This window comes from Pteropus medius, unplaced genomic scaffold, assembly GCF_902729225.1.
Source record: "Pteropus medius unplaced genomic scaffold, Ma_sr-lr_union100, whole genome shotgun sequence".
Taxonomy (NCBI): domain Eukaryota; kingdom Metazoa; phylum Chordata; class Mammalia; order Chiroptera; family Pteropodidae; genus Pteropus; species Pteropus medius.
The window spans coordinates 6,914,889-6,931,006 of record NW_024351543.1 but is presented as its reverse complement, the minus strand read 5'-3'; the positions used below and the strand labels follow the sequence as shown (position 1 = coordinate 6,931,006).

At 39.7% G+C, this 16,118-nt stretch overlaps 1 protein-coding gene across 8 annotated transcripts in view; it reads right to left on the bottom strand.

Annotated features, from left to right (window-relative positions):
- CD86 (CD86 molecule) overlaps positions 1-15,537 on the bottom strand; it is a 60,157-nt gene extending 44,620 nt beyond the window's left edge. For 2 of the 8 annotated variants that reach the window (XM_039843171.1, XM_039843170.1), the window contains exon 1: positions 602-2,193. In XM_039843171.1, coding sequence (XP_039699105.1) covers positions 602-618 — 17 coding nt within the window. In that variant the 5' untranslated portion in view covers positions 619-2,193. Of the gene's footprint in view, positions 1-601; positions 2,317-15,410 lie in introns of those variants that run through there. The other 6 variants (XM_039843175.1, XM_039843176.1, XM_039843174.1 and 3 more) reach the window with 5 other exon arrangements.
- Between the last annotated feature and the right edge of the window lie 581 nt (positions 15,538-16,118).

The window sequence follows — 16,118 nt, the reverse complement described above, 5'->3', positions numbered from 1 at the left end:
ACAGAACACAGTAAACCACCACCTGGGCTCTTTTTTGACCTAAGACTATTTCTTTTCAAATGAGCTATTGGGGTCTCTGGTGCCAAGAGGGGCCAATATTGGCATGGGGCACTTAGATAGGAAGAAGAAATGGGGAAAGGTTTCTGGACCAGAGAAAGAAAAGGCCAAAGAAGAAAGCAGGGGTCACTGCAGTGGCTGTGAGTTTTGCCTCCATCCTGTGGACTTCCCACTGGCACAAGGGATTCAGGCAGGGCAAGTATCCCTGAACCACTCCCGGAGCAGAGCTCCATGGAGTCCCCAGCACTCTAAGGCCAAGAGAGGCTGTAAGTTGTTTGGTCAAGGGCACCTTCTATTTCCTGCCTGTCCTGTCTCTTAGCTCCCAAAGCAGAAGAAGTGATCTGGCTGGAAGAAACACAATTTCGTAATGCCCTACCTCGAACATAGCCAGACTGAGAATAAAACCTAATGTTCAGAGATTTTAAGCATGCACTCCATACCCCTTTTTAACCATTCTCTTGCCGGCCCCACCTCTGAACATGGCCCAGATATAGTTTTATCCCACAACATACTCCCCAGGCACACGAGTTTCTTAAGAACATACCTGTCACAAATGCCCATCCACCGCAGCTCCTAGAGACCAGATGTATAAGCCCAGTGGCATTCCCAAGAAACACAGAAACAAGGTACTAAGAATAAAAGAAGAAGAGCCTTTTTGAGCTAGCCGTTTCTCCTAACACTCATTGTAGAGAAGAAGAGGCCAGAGCTCAAATGAAGAAAGGGGAACTGACTAGAGAGAATAACACCACAGAAAGGGCCGGGCTCTTCTTCCAGATAAGATTGGCAGGTGGGCATTTCCACTGATCACAATGACTACGAATGCACTCTCAGAGAGTGAGTGAGTGTAAAGCCCTGAGGAAACCCCCCAAAGACAGCCCCAGCCACAAACTTGACAAAGTCACCTTCCCTAACAAAGAGACTGATCCAGGAGTGCAGCCTTTAAGGCTCATAGGTAAAGACTAAGCTCAGTTCAACAAATGTCTTGCTGGGCAGCCATGTGCCAGGCCCTGTGCCTGGCTCAGCAGTGCTGCAAGACACAGTCCTCAACCAGAGAGAGCAGAAACACCAGGTGCTTCACCTGCCACCTTCCCCCAAAATCACTCATTGAGTACCTCTCCATGGATTCTTCTAGAAGCCAATTGATATACACAGCTCTTATTTTCATATTACCCTAATCGAATCCTAAATGTCCTAAATGTTCCTATTACCTTGGTTCGCTATTCCTGGAAGTGGGTGGTACTCTTGGGTTCTGGATACAAGTCAAAGAGGAAGTGTGAAAGGTATGTGAATGCTGAGTGGATTTTTCCCAAGCCTAGTGCTTCAGCAGGGATAGGGTTTACATATATAACCCCGCTCCCAAATGCCTGGTTTCTTTCTCTGGCCTGATCAGGCCCTGAAAAGCCTTCTGCTCAATGTGGGGGACATTTATGCTGCTCTGAATCTGCAGCATTTGAGTTCAGGAGTGAGGTAGCCCACTCCACGCATGCCTCCCCCTCTCTCTTGGAGGCTATCTGTGCCCTGCAGGACTGGAGAAATTAAAGGTGACTGAGTGAAAGCTGTTATCTGGGTTGAGGAGGTTCACTCAAGCGAGGACACGTGGTGCAGGGGAAGTAGTGCAGGTTTGGAACCAGTGGTTCAAGGTCAAATCCTGACTTGACCACTGGACCCTGAGCAAGTTACTGAGCATCTTCCAGTCTCGGTCCTCTCATCTATGAAATGTAATAGCTTCCTTGCTGCATTGTTGTGAAAAACAAATGAGGTCTTGCATGTAAATCACCTGGCACGAAGCATGCTAGGTGGCTATTTAGTTGTCATTATTTTTTACCTGTCTTCTTTTCAGACTTTCCGATTCTCACTTTGACTTTTCCACAAAGATCTTCCCCATGTCACTGGAAAGGTGATGATCATTCTTCCAAAAATAGGTCTGTAAACCCCTTCATCTTCCATCTACGGCCTCTCAAACACATAGGGCTCTTACATGGGTCCGGGGCCTTGACTCACAGGGTCACCACTTCCCCTCAGCCATTCTATGTGCATACCTTGGAAACTTCATCCTTTATTCGAGTAGGCCCCACTTGGGGTTTTCCTCTGGATTTTACAATCATATCGTTTTTTGTTGTTGTTTTTTTTTTTATTTGAAAGGGTCCATTTGGTTTCCTTATTGTAACATGTGAAATTACCACCCATCAGAACACAGAAGAACTAATTCATATTCAACTTAGCTTTCAAGTTTCCTTTTTTCATGTACTCAACAGTCAAAATGTAAGATAGGCTAAATTGAAAAGTCCTGTTATCAAAATATTTGGAATAATATTTCCCAAACTTCATTCATTCTAGCTACTAGTACCACTTCATATCCATGTAAAATCTGTACTATTCTTTGTATGATGTTTTTTCTCTTAACTTTATTAAGAGAAAAATTATTAAGTAAAAAATATTAAGTAAAAAATATTAAGTAAATTTATTTTTAAAAGAATATTTATGTTAATACTAATTTTTTTTAAAGCAGTATCATTTGCCATAAATAAAGGATGAGTAAAAATAACACATCACACTGGGCTTTAGAATCACAAAGACCTGTATCCAAGCCCTAGCTCCACTAGTTAATGCCTGTGTGTTCTTGGGGAAGTTACTTAACTTCTCTGAGCCTTAGCTTCCTTACAGAAGTAATATTAAATATTTCATAAGCTTGTTGTGAGGATTAAATAGATGACATACATATGATGCCTAGCACAGATTCTGGCATATAGTAGGTTCTTTTTTAAAAAGTTGTTTTATTGTTTTCTCTTTTGTATATCCCTTCTCCCATCAACTTATTTCAGTTTCTTTTTAGAGCAGCCTCCCACAATGCTGTGAGCCAGGCAGCAGAAACAAAGGATAATAGGGTGTCACGGAATTTTCTTGTTCTATAACTTAGAGTTGCGAGGTTGTTCAAGGGACCTCCTTCCAGTCTCTCACTCAAGTAATGACCCCCTCAATGTCATCTCTGATAGATGAATGTCCAATCCTTGCTTCCTCACTTATGTTGGGAAACTCACTATCTGATAAGACAGTTATAAGAGAAAGATCTTTATAATAATCCCAAATCTCCCACCATTCACTCCCCAGACCCATAAGTACCATCTGGTTGTTCCTTTCCTGTTTTCTAGAATTCCTAGAATATGTATTATTTTACCTCTTTACATAAAACCCTCCAAATAGTTGAAAGCAGATCTCATAAATTTCCTTAATAGTCTCTTCTCTCAGCTAAATATAATCAGTGTCCTCAAATGTTTCTCATATAATGTGGTCTCTAGATCTAATCAACTTGATGGCTTTCTCACTGGCACCCATCTCCCTGAGTTTTATTAACATGCCTCTTTTCAGGAAGGGCTCGCACAATGGAATGGGCAATGATAAGATCACTTTCGTTAATGAGTCGGAGATCAAATTAACCTGTAAATAGTTGCACTGGGAGGTTGGCTGACCATGATTTTTTTTTTTCTCATGTCAAGTCAGATCACCACTCCCTGGCCCCATCTTGTTTGTGTGTCAGTGTTTGAGGCCAATCAAAATTACTCTGAATTTCATATATGTCATCCATTGTATTAGCCATCCTTCCAAGCCTTGTGCCACTTGAAAATCTGATAAGGAGACCTTACCCAATGGTCATCAGAGCCAAGGACAGAGAGGTTCAACAGTGATGGTGGTCAAATGATTGTCAACAGTATCAAATACTGAGAGGAGGTCGAATAGCATGAAGATCAGTTCCTTGTGTTTAGTGAGGAGGAAGTTACTGGTAACCAGAAAGCTGCTTTCTGTGTGCGACTGCTTCCTCCAGTGCCTCTCTCCCGGATGTTCTCAGGTCTGAGGGAGCCAAGGCTTTAAGAAAAAGCAGCAGGAGAGAGTGGCTACAGATGGTAGCTGGGTGGGGAAACAGATACCTCCCTGATGTCCTTCCTCAACGTTGCTCAAGAGAGATTTCCCTGGGACCACATAGTTAGGATCGACTCTGGTAGGCAAAGCTAGAAACCTGTAGGCATTTGGAAACATCTAAACATTTAGCTGAAGTTTTCAACTCCAGTCATATATTTGTGCTACCTATAAATGGCTTCCTGGGGCCAGTGGTCTAGAGGCCATTTAAAGGTATTCTAGGAGGTGGTGGTTCCAACATAGAATGAAATAGTTTCCACGAATAATTGCAGCAGCATTATTTATTGAAATGTTAATGTTGCTTGTTTTCCGAGCTTTCTTGAAACAGGGATTTTTGCAGTGGAGAAAGCAGAAGAAACCTAAAGTCAAAGGCACTTCTGGAAGCTTGTGAAAGCCCATGGAAAAGACAATACAGGTGCCTTGGAAGGTGAAAGGAAAGAGACAGAGTACTTCTGAGATACAAGAGGAAAAGAGGGAAGGAGAGAGGTGTGTGGGTCCTGTGGGCAGTGGGACCCGAGCACCCCTTCTCAGTGCTCCCAAGGGGATAACAACCTCAGGGTGATGGCTCATGCCTAGAGAGGAGATGCCGTTGGCTGAGGGAGCCCAGCCTTAGTGGATAATCTCATTCATTATTGTCGCGTGGAGGCAGAGAGCTGTCAGTCTTCACAGGCCACAATGATGTCGCCAATGGCAAGTGGGACAAACTAGGGACTTGAGGCCCTTCCACTACTTTCTAGGAACCAGGTAAGCTTCCTGAATTCTGACTGGGCTACAGGAGGGGAAGGGTACCACTGTAGGATCAAGATAGAACCTCCTGTTCAACCGGCAGAATGGGGGTTCAGAGGTGGTATTAGATTGAATTAAAGGAAATAAAAAAGTGATAATCAAAAAAAAGTGATAATCTCTTACATACTTGGATCCATGGACAGAAATTCATACCCTATACAAAATATAATCCATGCAAGGGGGCCCAGGATTGGACTGTTAACACAGTTCCCAAATTGCTCTTAATTTAAAAGTGATACAGCTCAAGGTTGGGTCCTGTTTGTATTCCCAGCCCTGCCATACAACATCTAATAATGCAGAAGAGTCAGTCACAACCTCCAAGGCCTGACTCTCCTCTTGTAATGAAACTCTGCTGGGTCCACAGACAGGGTTTTCTGATACAACCTGAGAGAAGGCATAAAACATTTTCTATGAAATTGCTACTGTAAAATTGTATTTTCAGAACCCTGAAAATAAACCTAAGCAGCATAGTATATTTATGCTGCTTAAAGCATAAATATACTAACTGCTAAGAAAATGAAAAGACAAGCCACAGACTGGGAGAAAATATCTGAAAAACATATATCTGATAAAGGACTAGTATCTAAAATGAACAAAGAATCTTAACACTCAAAGAAAAGAAAACAACTCTACTTAAAAATGGGTAAAATATCTGATCGTACATCTCACTACAGATAGCACATTAGTATATTAAAAGATGCTCAATATCACATGTCATTAAGGACTTGCTAATTAAAACAACGAGCTACTATTATATACCTATTACAATGGCTAAAATCCAAAAAAAAAATTGACAATACTAAATGCCGACAAGGATGTAGAGCAACAGGAATTCACATGCATTGCTGGTGCCTGCCTATATCAATGAAAAGTAATATAGGCACTTTGGAACACATTCTGGCAGTTTCTTAGCAAACTTAAAACATAAGCCTACCATACGATCCAGCAATCATGTTCGTAGGTATTTATCCAAATGAATTGAAAATTTATGTCCACGCAGAAGCTTGCACATGAATATCTATAGCAACTTTATTTATAACCACCAAAATTGGAAGTAACTAAGATGCCTTTCAATAGGTGAATGTATAAACAAACTGTGATACATCCATACAATGGAATATAATTCAATGATAAAAAGAAATATGTTTTCAAGCCATGAAAAGACATGGAAGAACCCTAAATGCATTTTGCTTAATGAAAAAAGCCAGTCTGAAAATTTATGTACTGTATGATTCCAACTAGATGACATTCTAGAACAGGCAAAACTGTAGAGACAGTAAAAAGATCAGTGGTTGTCAAGGGATGTGAAGAGGGATGAATAGGTGGAGTACTGGGGATTTTTAGGGAAAACTATTCTGTATGATACTGTAATGGTGGATATATGTTGTTATAAATTTGTCAGAATCATAGAACTATAGAACAGAAAGAGGGAAACTTACTATAAAGTATGGACATTAGTGAATATTATGTATCAATATTGTTCATTAATTGTAACAAGTATACCACATTAATTCCAGATGGTAATAAAAGGAGAAACTGTGTGCAGGGAAGAGGAGATATGGGAATTCTCTGTACTATTTGCTTAATTTTTCTGTAAATCTAAAACTGTTCTAAAAATAAAGTCTATTAATATTTAAAAAACATGCACACTAACCACATTCACCGATTCCTGGTAAAGTAACTAAATTAATGCTGTGACATTTTAGAGGGATTCTAGACTAGTGGGTAAGAGAATTAGCATCAATTTCACAGTCCAAAGGTTCACTTCTCCATATTGCAAATTTGTATTAAAATGCCATACATAAAATATTGCTGTAAAAAATCTCTAGTTTTGTATTTCTATTTTGACACTTTCTGCAGCTTTCTGGTACAAAATCGTAGATTTTTATGTCAATTCCTTAGGTAAATTAAAGAAAAAGCCCCATTGTTTTCTAAGGGCCAGATCAATAAAAAAATAGCTTTCAGTTCCATGTTTCTAGAGGAACATTCTTAGAAATATTGTAAGTTTCTTTTTTCTTTGAGGGGGAGATACAGTCTTGACCTATACTTAGGAGCAAATTTTGTGCAGTTAAGCATTAGAGGTTGAGTCTTTTTCTTTGTCCAAACCCAAATTTTGCAGCCTCGGTATTTATATCTACAAGCGAGTTGCCGAGGTAGGGAGAGACCTTCATTCTCACTACCTTTAGCACAGGCTCCCCTCTCAATCGAGGCAGGCTTGTTCACTCTCCCTAACTGCCCTGGGGTACCTCCTTTTATTCACTTTCTCATGATGCAAATTCATATCCATCATTCATGCATGCTAAAAAAGAGGCAACAGTGTATTGCTTCTTAAATTGTATTCAGTCAACTCCTGAACACAGAAACTAGGACCCAGTGACACACTTTTGCCTAGATGTCCTCTAAGGAGAAGTCAGAAAGGTAAAGGACACCAACAATTATCTGTAAGATTCTACCAAGTGAATACAAAAGATTCTTGTCTTCATTTTCTCTCAAAATCAAACAGTGGGTTAATAAAACATACCTGACCTCAGCAGTAAAATACCTGTGTTTGGATCGAAGATTACCTTAGCATGTATTAAAAAGAGGTTAAGGAAATATTGTCAAAGAGTAGGCATCAGGAGGCATGCATTTTAGAAAAAGGAGTATTGTTGTATTGTTGCGTGGCGTTTATGTGAGCTGTGATGTTAGCAGTATGGGCCAGTGGACAAGAGGAGGAAGATGGGGCTGGATAGAGCTCAGGCTAGGATCAACAACTCCAGCAAGTGAGGAGTCGGTCTTTCCACACACAGGGTCTGAATGGGGTCACGGTCTTGTAGAGACGTGTCAGAGTCGGGTGGGGGTGTGCTGCCGCACCCCCAGTATCAGGAGTTTCTGGAAAGTGTGATATCTACAGTGTGATGGGTGGAGACACTTCATCAGTTTCTTCCTGTGGAACAGGCCCATCTCTAGGGATCAGGCTCCAGGGGCCAGTGGGGAACTGGACCACAGGTCAGGAAACAAGGCTAAGCCAGAGAATGACTGTATCTTGCAAAATGGAGGGTCTCACAACTCAGCGCATGGACTCTAGAGACCAGGATTGTAGCAGCAAGACCACATCCAGAGCAGCGCTCCTGCTTTGCCTGCAGCCTGTATACAAGGATTTTATGAAAGGGGCTGGGCAGAGCTTCGGAGATGGTGCCACGGTGTCCACAGGAACTGGTACTAACTACAGGCTCTAGTGATACACGCTTGCAAACATTTTTATGCTTTATCTGTTCCTACCCATCTATATATCTTGGTAATAATTTCGGATAATACTTTAACTTCCACAGATGTAATTAATCTGTGTAAGTTACTTCTGGAATGTCTACTTTTAAGTTTGTCTTTATTCATTCAACAAATACTTAACCAGCCCTCATTGAGTGTGGGCCCTGGGCTGGTCCTGTGACCCAAGATGAGTAAAAAAAGAAGGTCCTTGCCTTCCCAGAGCCTGTAGGTGTGTGTGTGAGAGACCTACACCAATCTAATAATGTCAGTCAAGGTACTTGCCACCAAGTGATTTTCAACTAAACAAATTCAGTTGAGTATGACCTCCTAATGACTAAATACCATCTTAAGAGCATGAAGTGGATTCTAATTAGGTCTCGTTGGTCATAATTAAGATAAGATTTCCCAGGCCCTGTGTCTCAGGAATAAGCTTCTTCAAGAGATATCAGTTCTCCTTCACTTCATACTTTAAATGGTCACAGTGTCTGCATGACCTTCAGTGACAGTTGGCACAGTAGAGAGATGTCAGTTGAGGGAAAGGTAGACTAAGTGATTCTTAACTTCTTATTTAATAATTCTATAGTCTAGCTATTCAGTAAGGCTTACAAGACAATCTTACAGTCTCAGGACTTCCTCTGATAGTTTACTCAAAATATATCCTATTAGTTAACAAATAACAAAACTACGTAAAATATTTCCAAGTGGAATGAAACACATACGGAAACGAGTTTAAAAATTGATAGCAATAAACTACGAACATCGGTGATGGTACTTTTCAGAATTAACAATGTAAGTATCTGGTTCAAAACATATTATCCTTTCAATCTTTAGTGCTACCTGGGAACTTTAAACCCAAATTCAGAAGATCGTGGTCTCTGAATTTAAAGTGGTCCATTTGCTTAAAGGTACGCACTTACACATTCTGAGAAACTGTCATTTCTTTTACAAATTGTCTGACATTTGCCATTTCCTTTATAATCTCAGAAAAAATAAAATACAATATTCTAAAAGTAAAAGTTGCTTGAAGAATTAAGTCCATATGTTTTTTCTTATATGCGCAGAGGAAGGAATATAATACATAACAAAACTAACACATTTTAAGAAATGGCAGCATATTTCAAATTTAGGGAAGCATGAAGAGCTGTGAAAGCACCTTTTTATGCAAAATATTTATATGAGTGTAAATAAAATATGCACTACAAAGTAAAATAAAATAGAGTGGGACATACAGAACACAGCCAATATGACTAAGCTTGCTGAAAAAAAAAACCACTGGATTTTTTAAAGCTTCCATTTCACAACAGGGTTGAGGGAGGGGGCATTGCACACCCAAAGGCTCACTTCCCTATGGCATCCTTGTAAGCTAAAGAAATGAACATGAGACTTCTGAGAACCCTTAAAATATGTATTTATCAACCTGGATTTGCAATTTTCAAATTGGCGGTGCAGAACCATAAAGGTGTAATTTTTGCGGCTCTTTCTGCACGCCTTTATCTGGAAGATTCCAAAGGTCTACCATACGGGTATTGCTACTTGAAAGAAATTTTCCAGTAAAACAAGATGTTACTTTTCCTATTCTTTAGAGATGTGAATAAGGGATGGCTTCTTTTGAAAAGGACCTGAGCTTTCCTCAATTCTGGTTTAAGATAGAAAACAATCGCACATAAGCCTTGCTCTTCTTGGCTACAGTTTTAATGTGAGGAGTTGAAATATTTAAGAAGGACAGAATTGGTAAACCGATTCGATTTTGCATTTCATGGATTGGAGACAAAATATTGCATTCGTCATTTCACTTGAGTTGCATTTTCACTGTGAATGGCCTATTTGCATACAAACAAAAGAGATTATTTTTAAAAGAGGTTTTCTTTGTTTTTGTTTTGGTCCTTTGGGATGATTGTGGTAAGAGGGGACCAAGCCATTTTCATACCTTGGATTTCAGATATTGTGTTTAAGTCACCCTTCATTTTCTCTTCCTCACCACCCACTTGCAATTTATTGGCCGCTAGTTTTGTGGTCTTCGTCACCTCTTATCTGGACTATTGCAATAGCCTCCTGATTGGTTCTCTCTCACTCTCCTTTACCCCACTACTCTTTTTCATCAAAAAGAATCTGATTACAAAACATTCTTGCTTTAAAGACTTGCTCTCTGTTCCTCATGGGCCAGTGGTCACACTTCTTAGCAAGGCACACAAGGCCCTTCATAGACTGAATCCAATTTTTCTCTTCTGCTTTTATCAATCAACCCATATAATTTACCTTCTAGTCATACTTGTACTGTTCGCTATTTCCTGACCCTTTCAGTCCTTTTAGACTAGGGGTCCCCAAACCCTGGGCTGCGGGAGGTGGCCTGTTAGGAACGGGGCTGCACAGCAGGAGGTGAATGGTAGGTGAGTGAGTGAAGCTTCCTCTGTATTTGTAGCCACTCCCTAGTGCTAACATCACTGCCTTAGCTCCACCTCAGCTCACCAGGCATTAGACTCTCATAGGAGCACCAGTCCCTGGTGCCAAAAAGGTTGGGGATTGCTGTTTCAGACTTTTTGCCTTCTTTGCTTTCAACAGCTGTTTCTTCTGCTTGGAATGCCTTTCTTGCCTTCTCTATCTGCAAAACTCGATTCTTCTTTTGAGATCCAGATCACTCCACAGTTCACAATTGATACCTTCTCTGCCATCATCCCCTCCTATTTTCACCATATCTGTATCTTTCTCCTTCCCAAATCACATTGTTTATTCTTCCCTTATAATAGTTTCCTCATTTGTGTTAAAGTTTCACTGCTCATGTGACTATCCTGTCCTGAGTTCCACAAGGGCAGGAAACATGTTCCACTCCCCTTTGCCTTCCTGGTGTAGTAACAGGTGTCCAGTAAATGTTAGTAAAGTTAATATCTGTTAGCAGATTGCTTATAAGCTAGGTATTCTGCTAAGTACTTCTAACGAATTACTTTATTTAACCTATACAATAAACATACAAAGTTTTACAGATGAGGAAACTGAGTTTCGGAGAGGTTAGGCCACTTGCTCGGGGTCACACAGTTGGTGACCTGAAGGTTTCAGCAGGATATAGAATTGAATCGGTTTTAATTTCTAGCCAATAATGTTATATAACTATCATTAGAATATCAGATACATGTCAGCATACTTTTATGGTGTACTTTGGCACTTTCTGAGTAAGTCTCTCCACTCTGCCCCTTACTAATTGTGTGACCTTGAGTAAGTTACTAAACCTCTCTAAACCTCAATTTCCTCATTTTTATTTTTCAGTGGGGGAAAACGATGCCTAGTTCACATGGTCATTGTAAGGATTCAAGGGCAACACCTATGTAAGATTCCTAGCCCCATGCCTGTTCATCACAGCAATCATTTATTCCTTACTACTCTGAGTCATGCAGTTAATATTTTTCCATTCATTCACTTAGTCCTTACCCTCTGAAAATTTGAAGCTATTAAAACTTCCAACAGATAAAGAAATTGAGGCTTAGAGATGGGTTTGGTCCAGTTACGAGGTCACCTTTCACCACCAAACGTTTTGCAGCAGTGGTCTATCTGCTGTCTCCGTGTTCTCAGCTCTCTGAGATCTACTCCTTCTTTTTAGCTGGGAGTGTTCTGCAAAGGTCATCAAAGGCCTCTGGACTGACATTTTCAGTAATTCTCCTACTTCACCTTTCTGCAGAATTTGATGCTGTGACTATCCTCTGCTTTGCATGTTTCTACGCCCAAATTTCCTCTTCTTTATAAACTCACCTGAGTCATCTTGGATTAGGGCCTACCCCAATGACCTCATTTTAATTTGATTATCTCTAAACACGATCACATCCTGAGGTACTGGCGGTTAAGACTTCAACACGTAAATTTTGGGGGACACAATTCAACCCTTAGCATTTAGTCTCTAGAGTCACTTTTTCTGTCATATCTCATGTGCTCAATGTAGAAGTTTGTCTTTTCATGGACATGTCCTCCTCTTTCTTGCATCTCTCTCCTCCCTTGGTTTCTATGACATCACTTTCTCCCGCTTTGCTCCAATATCTCTAGTCCCTCTTTGGTGTCTATTATGGACTTTTTTCCCTCATTTACCTCCTTAAATGTTAAAATTTTACAGGTACCAGCCTTGGTTGCTTCTCGCTCCACCATTGCCCTCTCCCTGGCGACCTCACTCACAACAAGAATTTCAACTTCAGCTGTATTTGAGCTGAAGACTCTTAATATCTATTCCAGCCCATACTTCTTTCCTGAGCTTTGCACTTGTATATCTACTTATCTATTTGCACATCACCATCTACCTGCTCCACAGGATCTCAAATTCAGCATGCTAAAAAACAAACTCAATTTCTGTTCTCTTTTTCCCCCTGGCCCAAACCCAACCCATTTCCTATATCCCTCACATTGTAAAGGATGTTACCATGTACTTAAATCTCTCTTTCCAAGCTCTACATCTGTCAAAACCCAAATCCTATCAATTCTAGTGCTTAAAAATCTCCCGAATGCATCCTCTCCTCTCCAATTCCACCATAATTACCCTGGTTCCAATCCTCAACACCTCTCCTTGGATTATACAATAGTTTTCTAAATGTTCTCCGTGTCGCCAAATCAGTTTTGCACTCTGCTTCCAGAGAAAATTTTTAAAGCAAATTTTATCATTACCTTTGCTTGTTTATGACTTTTCAAACTTAGGCTATTACTTTAGGATAGTCACGACAGGATGTCTGGGCTCTGAGGCTTTATTGTCCTGGTCCCTCTTAGTTTCCACCTTATCCTCTTTTATTACTACCTGTCAGGCATCTTCTGTATAGTTGCAATTCCCCCACATACCCTATTTGTCTATTTAATCACCTAGACCTTGGGTCTTTAAACCATGTTGATCCCCCATAAAGCCCACAGCTGGTGGTCTATAAAAGCCCCAGCAGTGTCTCTGACTCATCTCTTATCTCTTGCACTAGGTCTTTGCTCCCAGCTTTATCCCTATACCTAACCAGGCTCTTGGCTTCCTTAGCTCACTCTCCTCTCCAGCATTTGGTTTCCCACTGTGATGGAAGTCATTCCCTGTAAGTGGCTGGCCTTGTCCTTGGGCTCTGCCTGTTTCAGGTCAGCTCTCTTTGGAGCTCAGCTTGGGGTTGTCCTGACAGGCTCAAGTGTATTGAACGCTTCTGCTTGAAAAACCTACCTGAATTTTAGTCCTAGCATTGCCATCAAGTAGTTGTGTAATCTTGGATAAATCACTTTCTCTCTAAAAATCTCACAACCACCTTATGACAAGTCACAATTATCCCAATTATACAGGTAAGAAAATGAGAATTACAATCGTTAAGCAACTTGTCCAAGGTCACACAGCTAGCAAGTGGGAGAAACTGGGATCAAATCTCAACACTCAGGTTCCAAAGTGTGGTCACTTAATCACTACACTGCTCTTTCACTCAACATGCAGCTTACTCTAGAGCCATGCCATTACATTGAAAAATAAGGAAATGAGAGCTCCAGTCTCTTGCACGTGGAATATGCTATGAAAACAGGCCTATTAGGATCTAGTGAATTATGGGTTATTGGTTTATTTTTCTGAAATATCTAATTTCTTTCTGCCTACAGATGTAATCCAAGTTTAAGTAGTAGCACTGTATTCTGCTTTTATTCCCTTAAGCTAAACACATTAAGAATTGTTCTGCAGTAGAATTTTTAATGATTGCATGGCATTCCATTGTGGATGTTCTCTAATTAACCAATTACCTATGTTCAGACATTTGTTTGTAAGATTTTTCCTATTAGAAACAATGGCAAGAAAAACATCCATGTCATTAAAACTTTACAAACATATATGATTATGTGTCCTTATAATAAATTCCTAAAAGTTGAACTGCTTGGTTAAAGGGCATATACATTTTGAGGGCTTTACGTATCGTCAGATTATTGTCCAGAAAGATTATATTATCATCAGCTGGCAATGAAGGTATAAACGTTCCTCCCTCCTTAGAAACATGCAGGATTTTTGCTTGCTCACTTTTTAAACAAAGTATTTGCCACTTTGATAAAAGAAAAACATTTCACTGTTTCAATTTGCATTTCTTTTATTTCAGATAAGATTAAACATTATATACTGGCTATTTATATTAAAATTTTTTTGCTTGTGATTAATTATTAGGCATTATTAAACAAAAAGAATCTTAAGAAAAATATAGGCAGTGCCTGTGGTTCCATAGACATCTGGTAGTATTAACATAATTAAGTGGTACCACTTCTATGGTTCCACAAAAATTATAAATTCTGAAAAATTTTTTTTTCTTATTTATGTAACAATTCAAAATTCCACTGGAGGGAAAGGAATCTTAACTTGGATTTTCAATTCTAATCTTCTGAAATAAAAGCAGCAAAGCTATTTCCCAAACCAGTAAACACTAGGTAGATGAGAGTTACTTCGATTTTCAAAGAACAATAATAAATAGTGACTGGCCTCCCTGCCACCATCGAAAAGAAGGGTGGGTGTAACTCCTTTCAGTAAGTCACTGTCATGAGAACCCGGTGGGCATGGAGAAACCTTGTGATGTAAAGTGGCAAGAAATGTTTAAGCTCTCTCCTTATAAGCAGTGTGAACTTCGGCTGGTTTTTTAGCTTTAAACCAGAGTTACCTCATTCATAAAACACAATGATGATATAATCTGCCTGAGAGTCATTGTGAAGATTAAAATTCAATGAAGCAACACTAGTAAAATACATGCACATCAAGCATGTTCAATACCCGGTAGCTAGTTAAATTACTCTACTTCTTTCCACTACCTCGCTCTGCTCAGAAACTCCCAAAGACCTGTTTGTGACTCATTATCTGGGTTCTGAAATTTCTTCTTAGATTTCTTCTACCTCTTACTTTTCCTTAGCCTATCTTCTTCTACCTTCTCTATGCCATTATCCCATCCCCAGGCCAAATTGACCTTGAGTATACACAAAATTTGCTTCCTGTCAATTGTCATACGTGTTCAAACATTTTGAAATTTCATGATTCTTAAAACTAACAATTGCAACATTGAAATATTTGAAAGACAAATTTACAAAATCAAAACCAATCACTTTTTAAAAACCAACAACCACTATAATTTTAGGGAGCTCAATAATTCTCACCTTTGAGTGGCAGTCAAATGTCTTTGACAGAAATTTTTTAAAACTCTTTTCTGCCTTGGAGCTATGCAATCAACCTAGAGTGGATGCTCCAAGAAGAAGAGAATGGCTTTGGGATTTTAGCTAATGTTTTATAGCGTAGACCACTCTTTCTCCCTGGTGTTTCTACTTTTGGTTTCTGTATAAATATGTCTTTAATACATATTACCATTCTTGGGCAGGAAGTACAGAAAACAGAGCACCATCCTCAACTTTACCCTGCTGCCGAGGTCACTTAACTCAACATTGCCTTTTGAAGAATAAGAATGATCACTCACCATCTATGATCCATCTTGGTCACATCTACTGTTGGGCTAACAGCTGGGAATGACCTTGCTTGTCTGTCTGTCTGTGTTAGTCCGTGTCGCAGTGAAAGGAGAAGCAATCCCTTCCACGCCTGCCAAAGTCTTCCTCTTCAATGACTGTATACTCTGTGACTTTTATGTTCCTCTTTTGTCATATTTTGCTGACACGTGTGGAACAAATTTAACCCTTTCTTTCCATTCGAATTCGTTGACACAACACTAAGACGAGGTGGACTGAAAATCTCACCTTTGGAAATTCCTCCTAAAAACCTAGAAAATAAGATAACTAAAAAGAGAAAATGAAAATCACTGCATCTCTAAGACAGAATAAAAGAAGCTTGTATAGAGTTTGGTAAGACAATAAAAAGTGTGATTTATTATGAACGTGGATTGGGAGTGCTGTTGCAGGACATCTCCCTACCCACTGCTGATTCTTACCACCAAGATGATGAAGGATTTCACTGAACTTCAGGGAGGGGATGAAGGAGATGTCCTTCTGTGAAAGCTGCACAACCAAGGAGGCCAAACAAAACTACCGCTTTTATCATTTCATTCTTACTATAGCCAAAGATTAAACTGGTTAAAGAGAAGATTCCTGAAATAGATGTCTGAAAAAAAAAAAAAAGCAGTATTCTAAAATTGAGAGATGTACTTGAGAGAGAAACATAAAATTCATCAAAC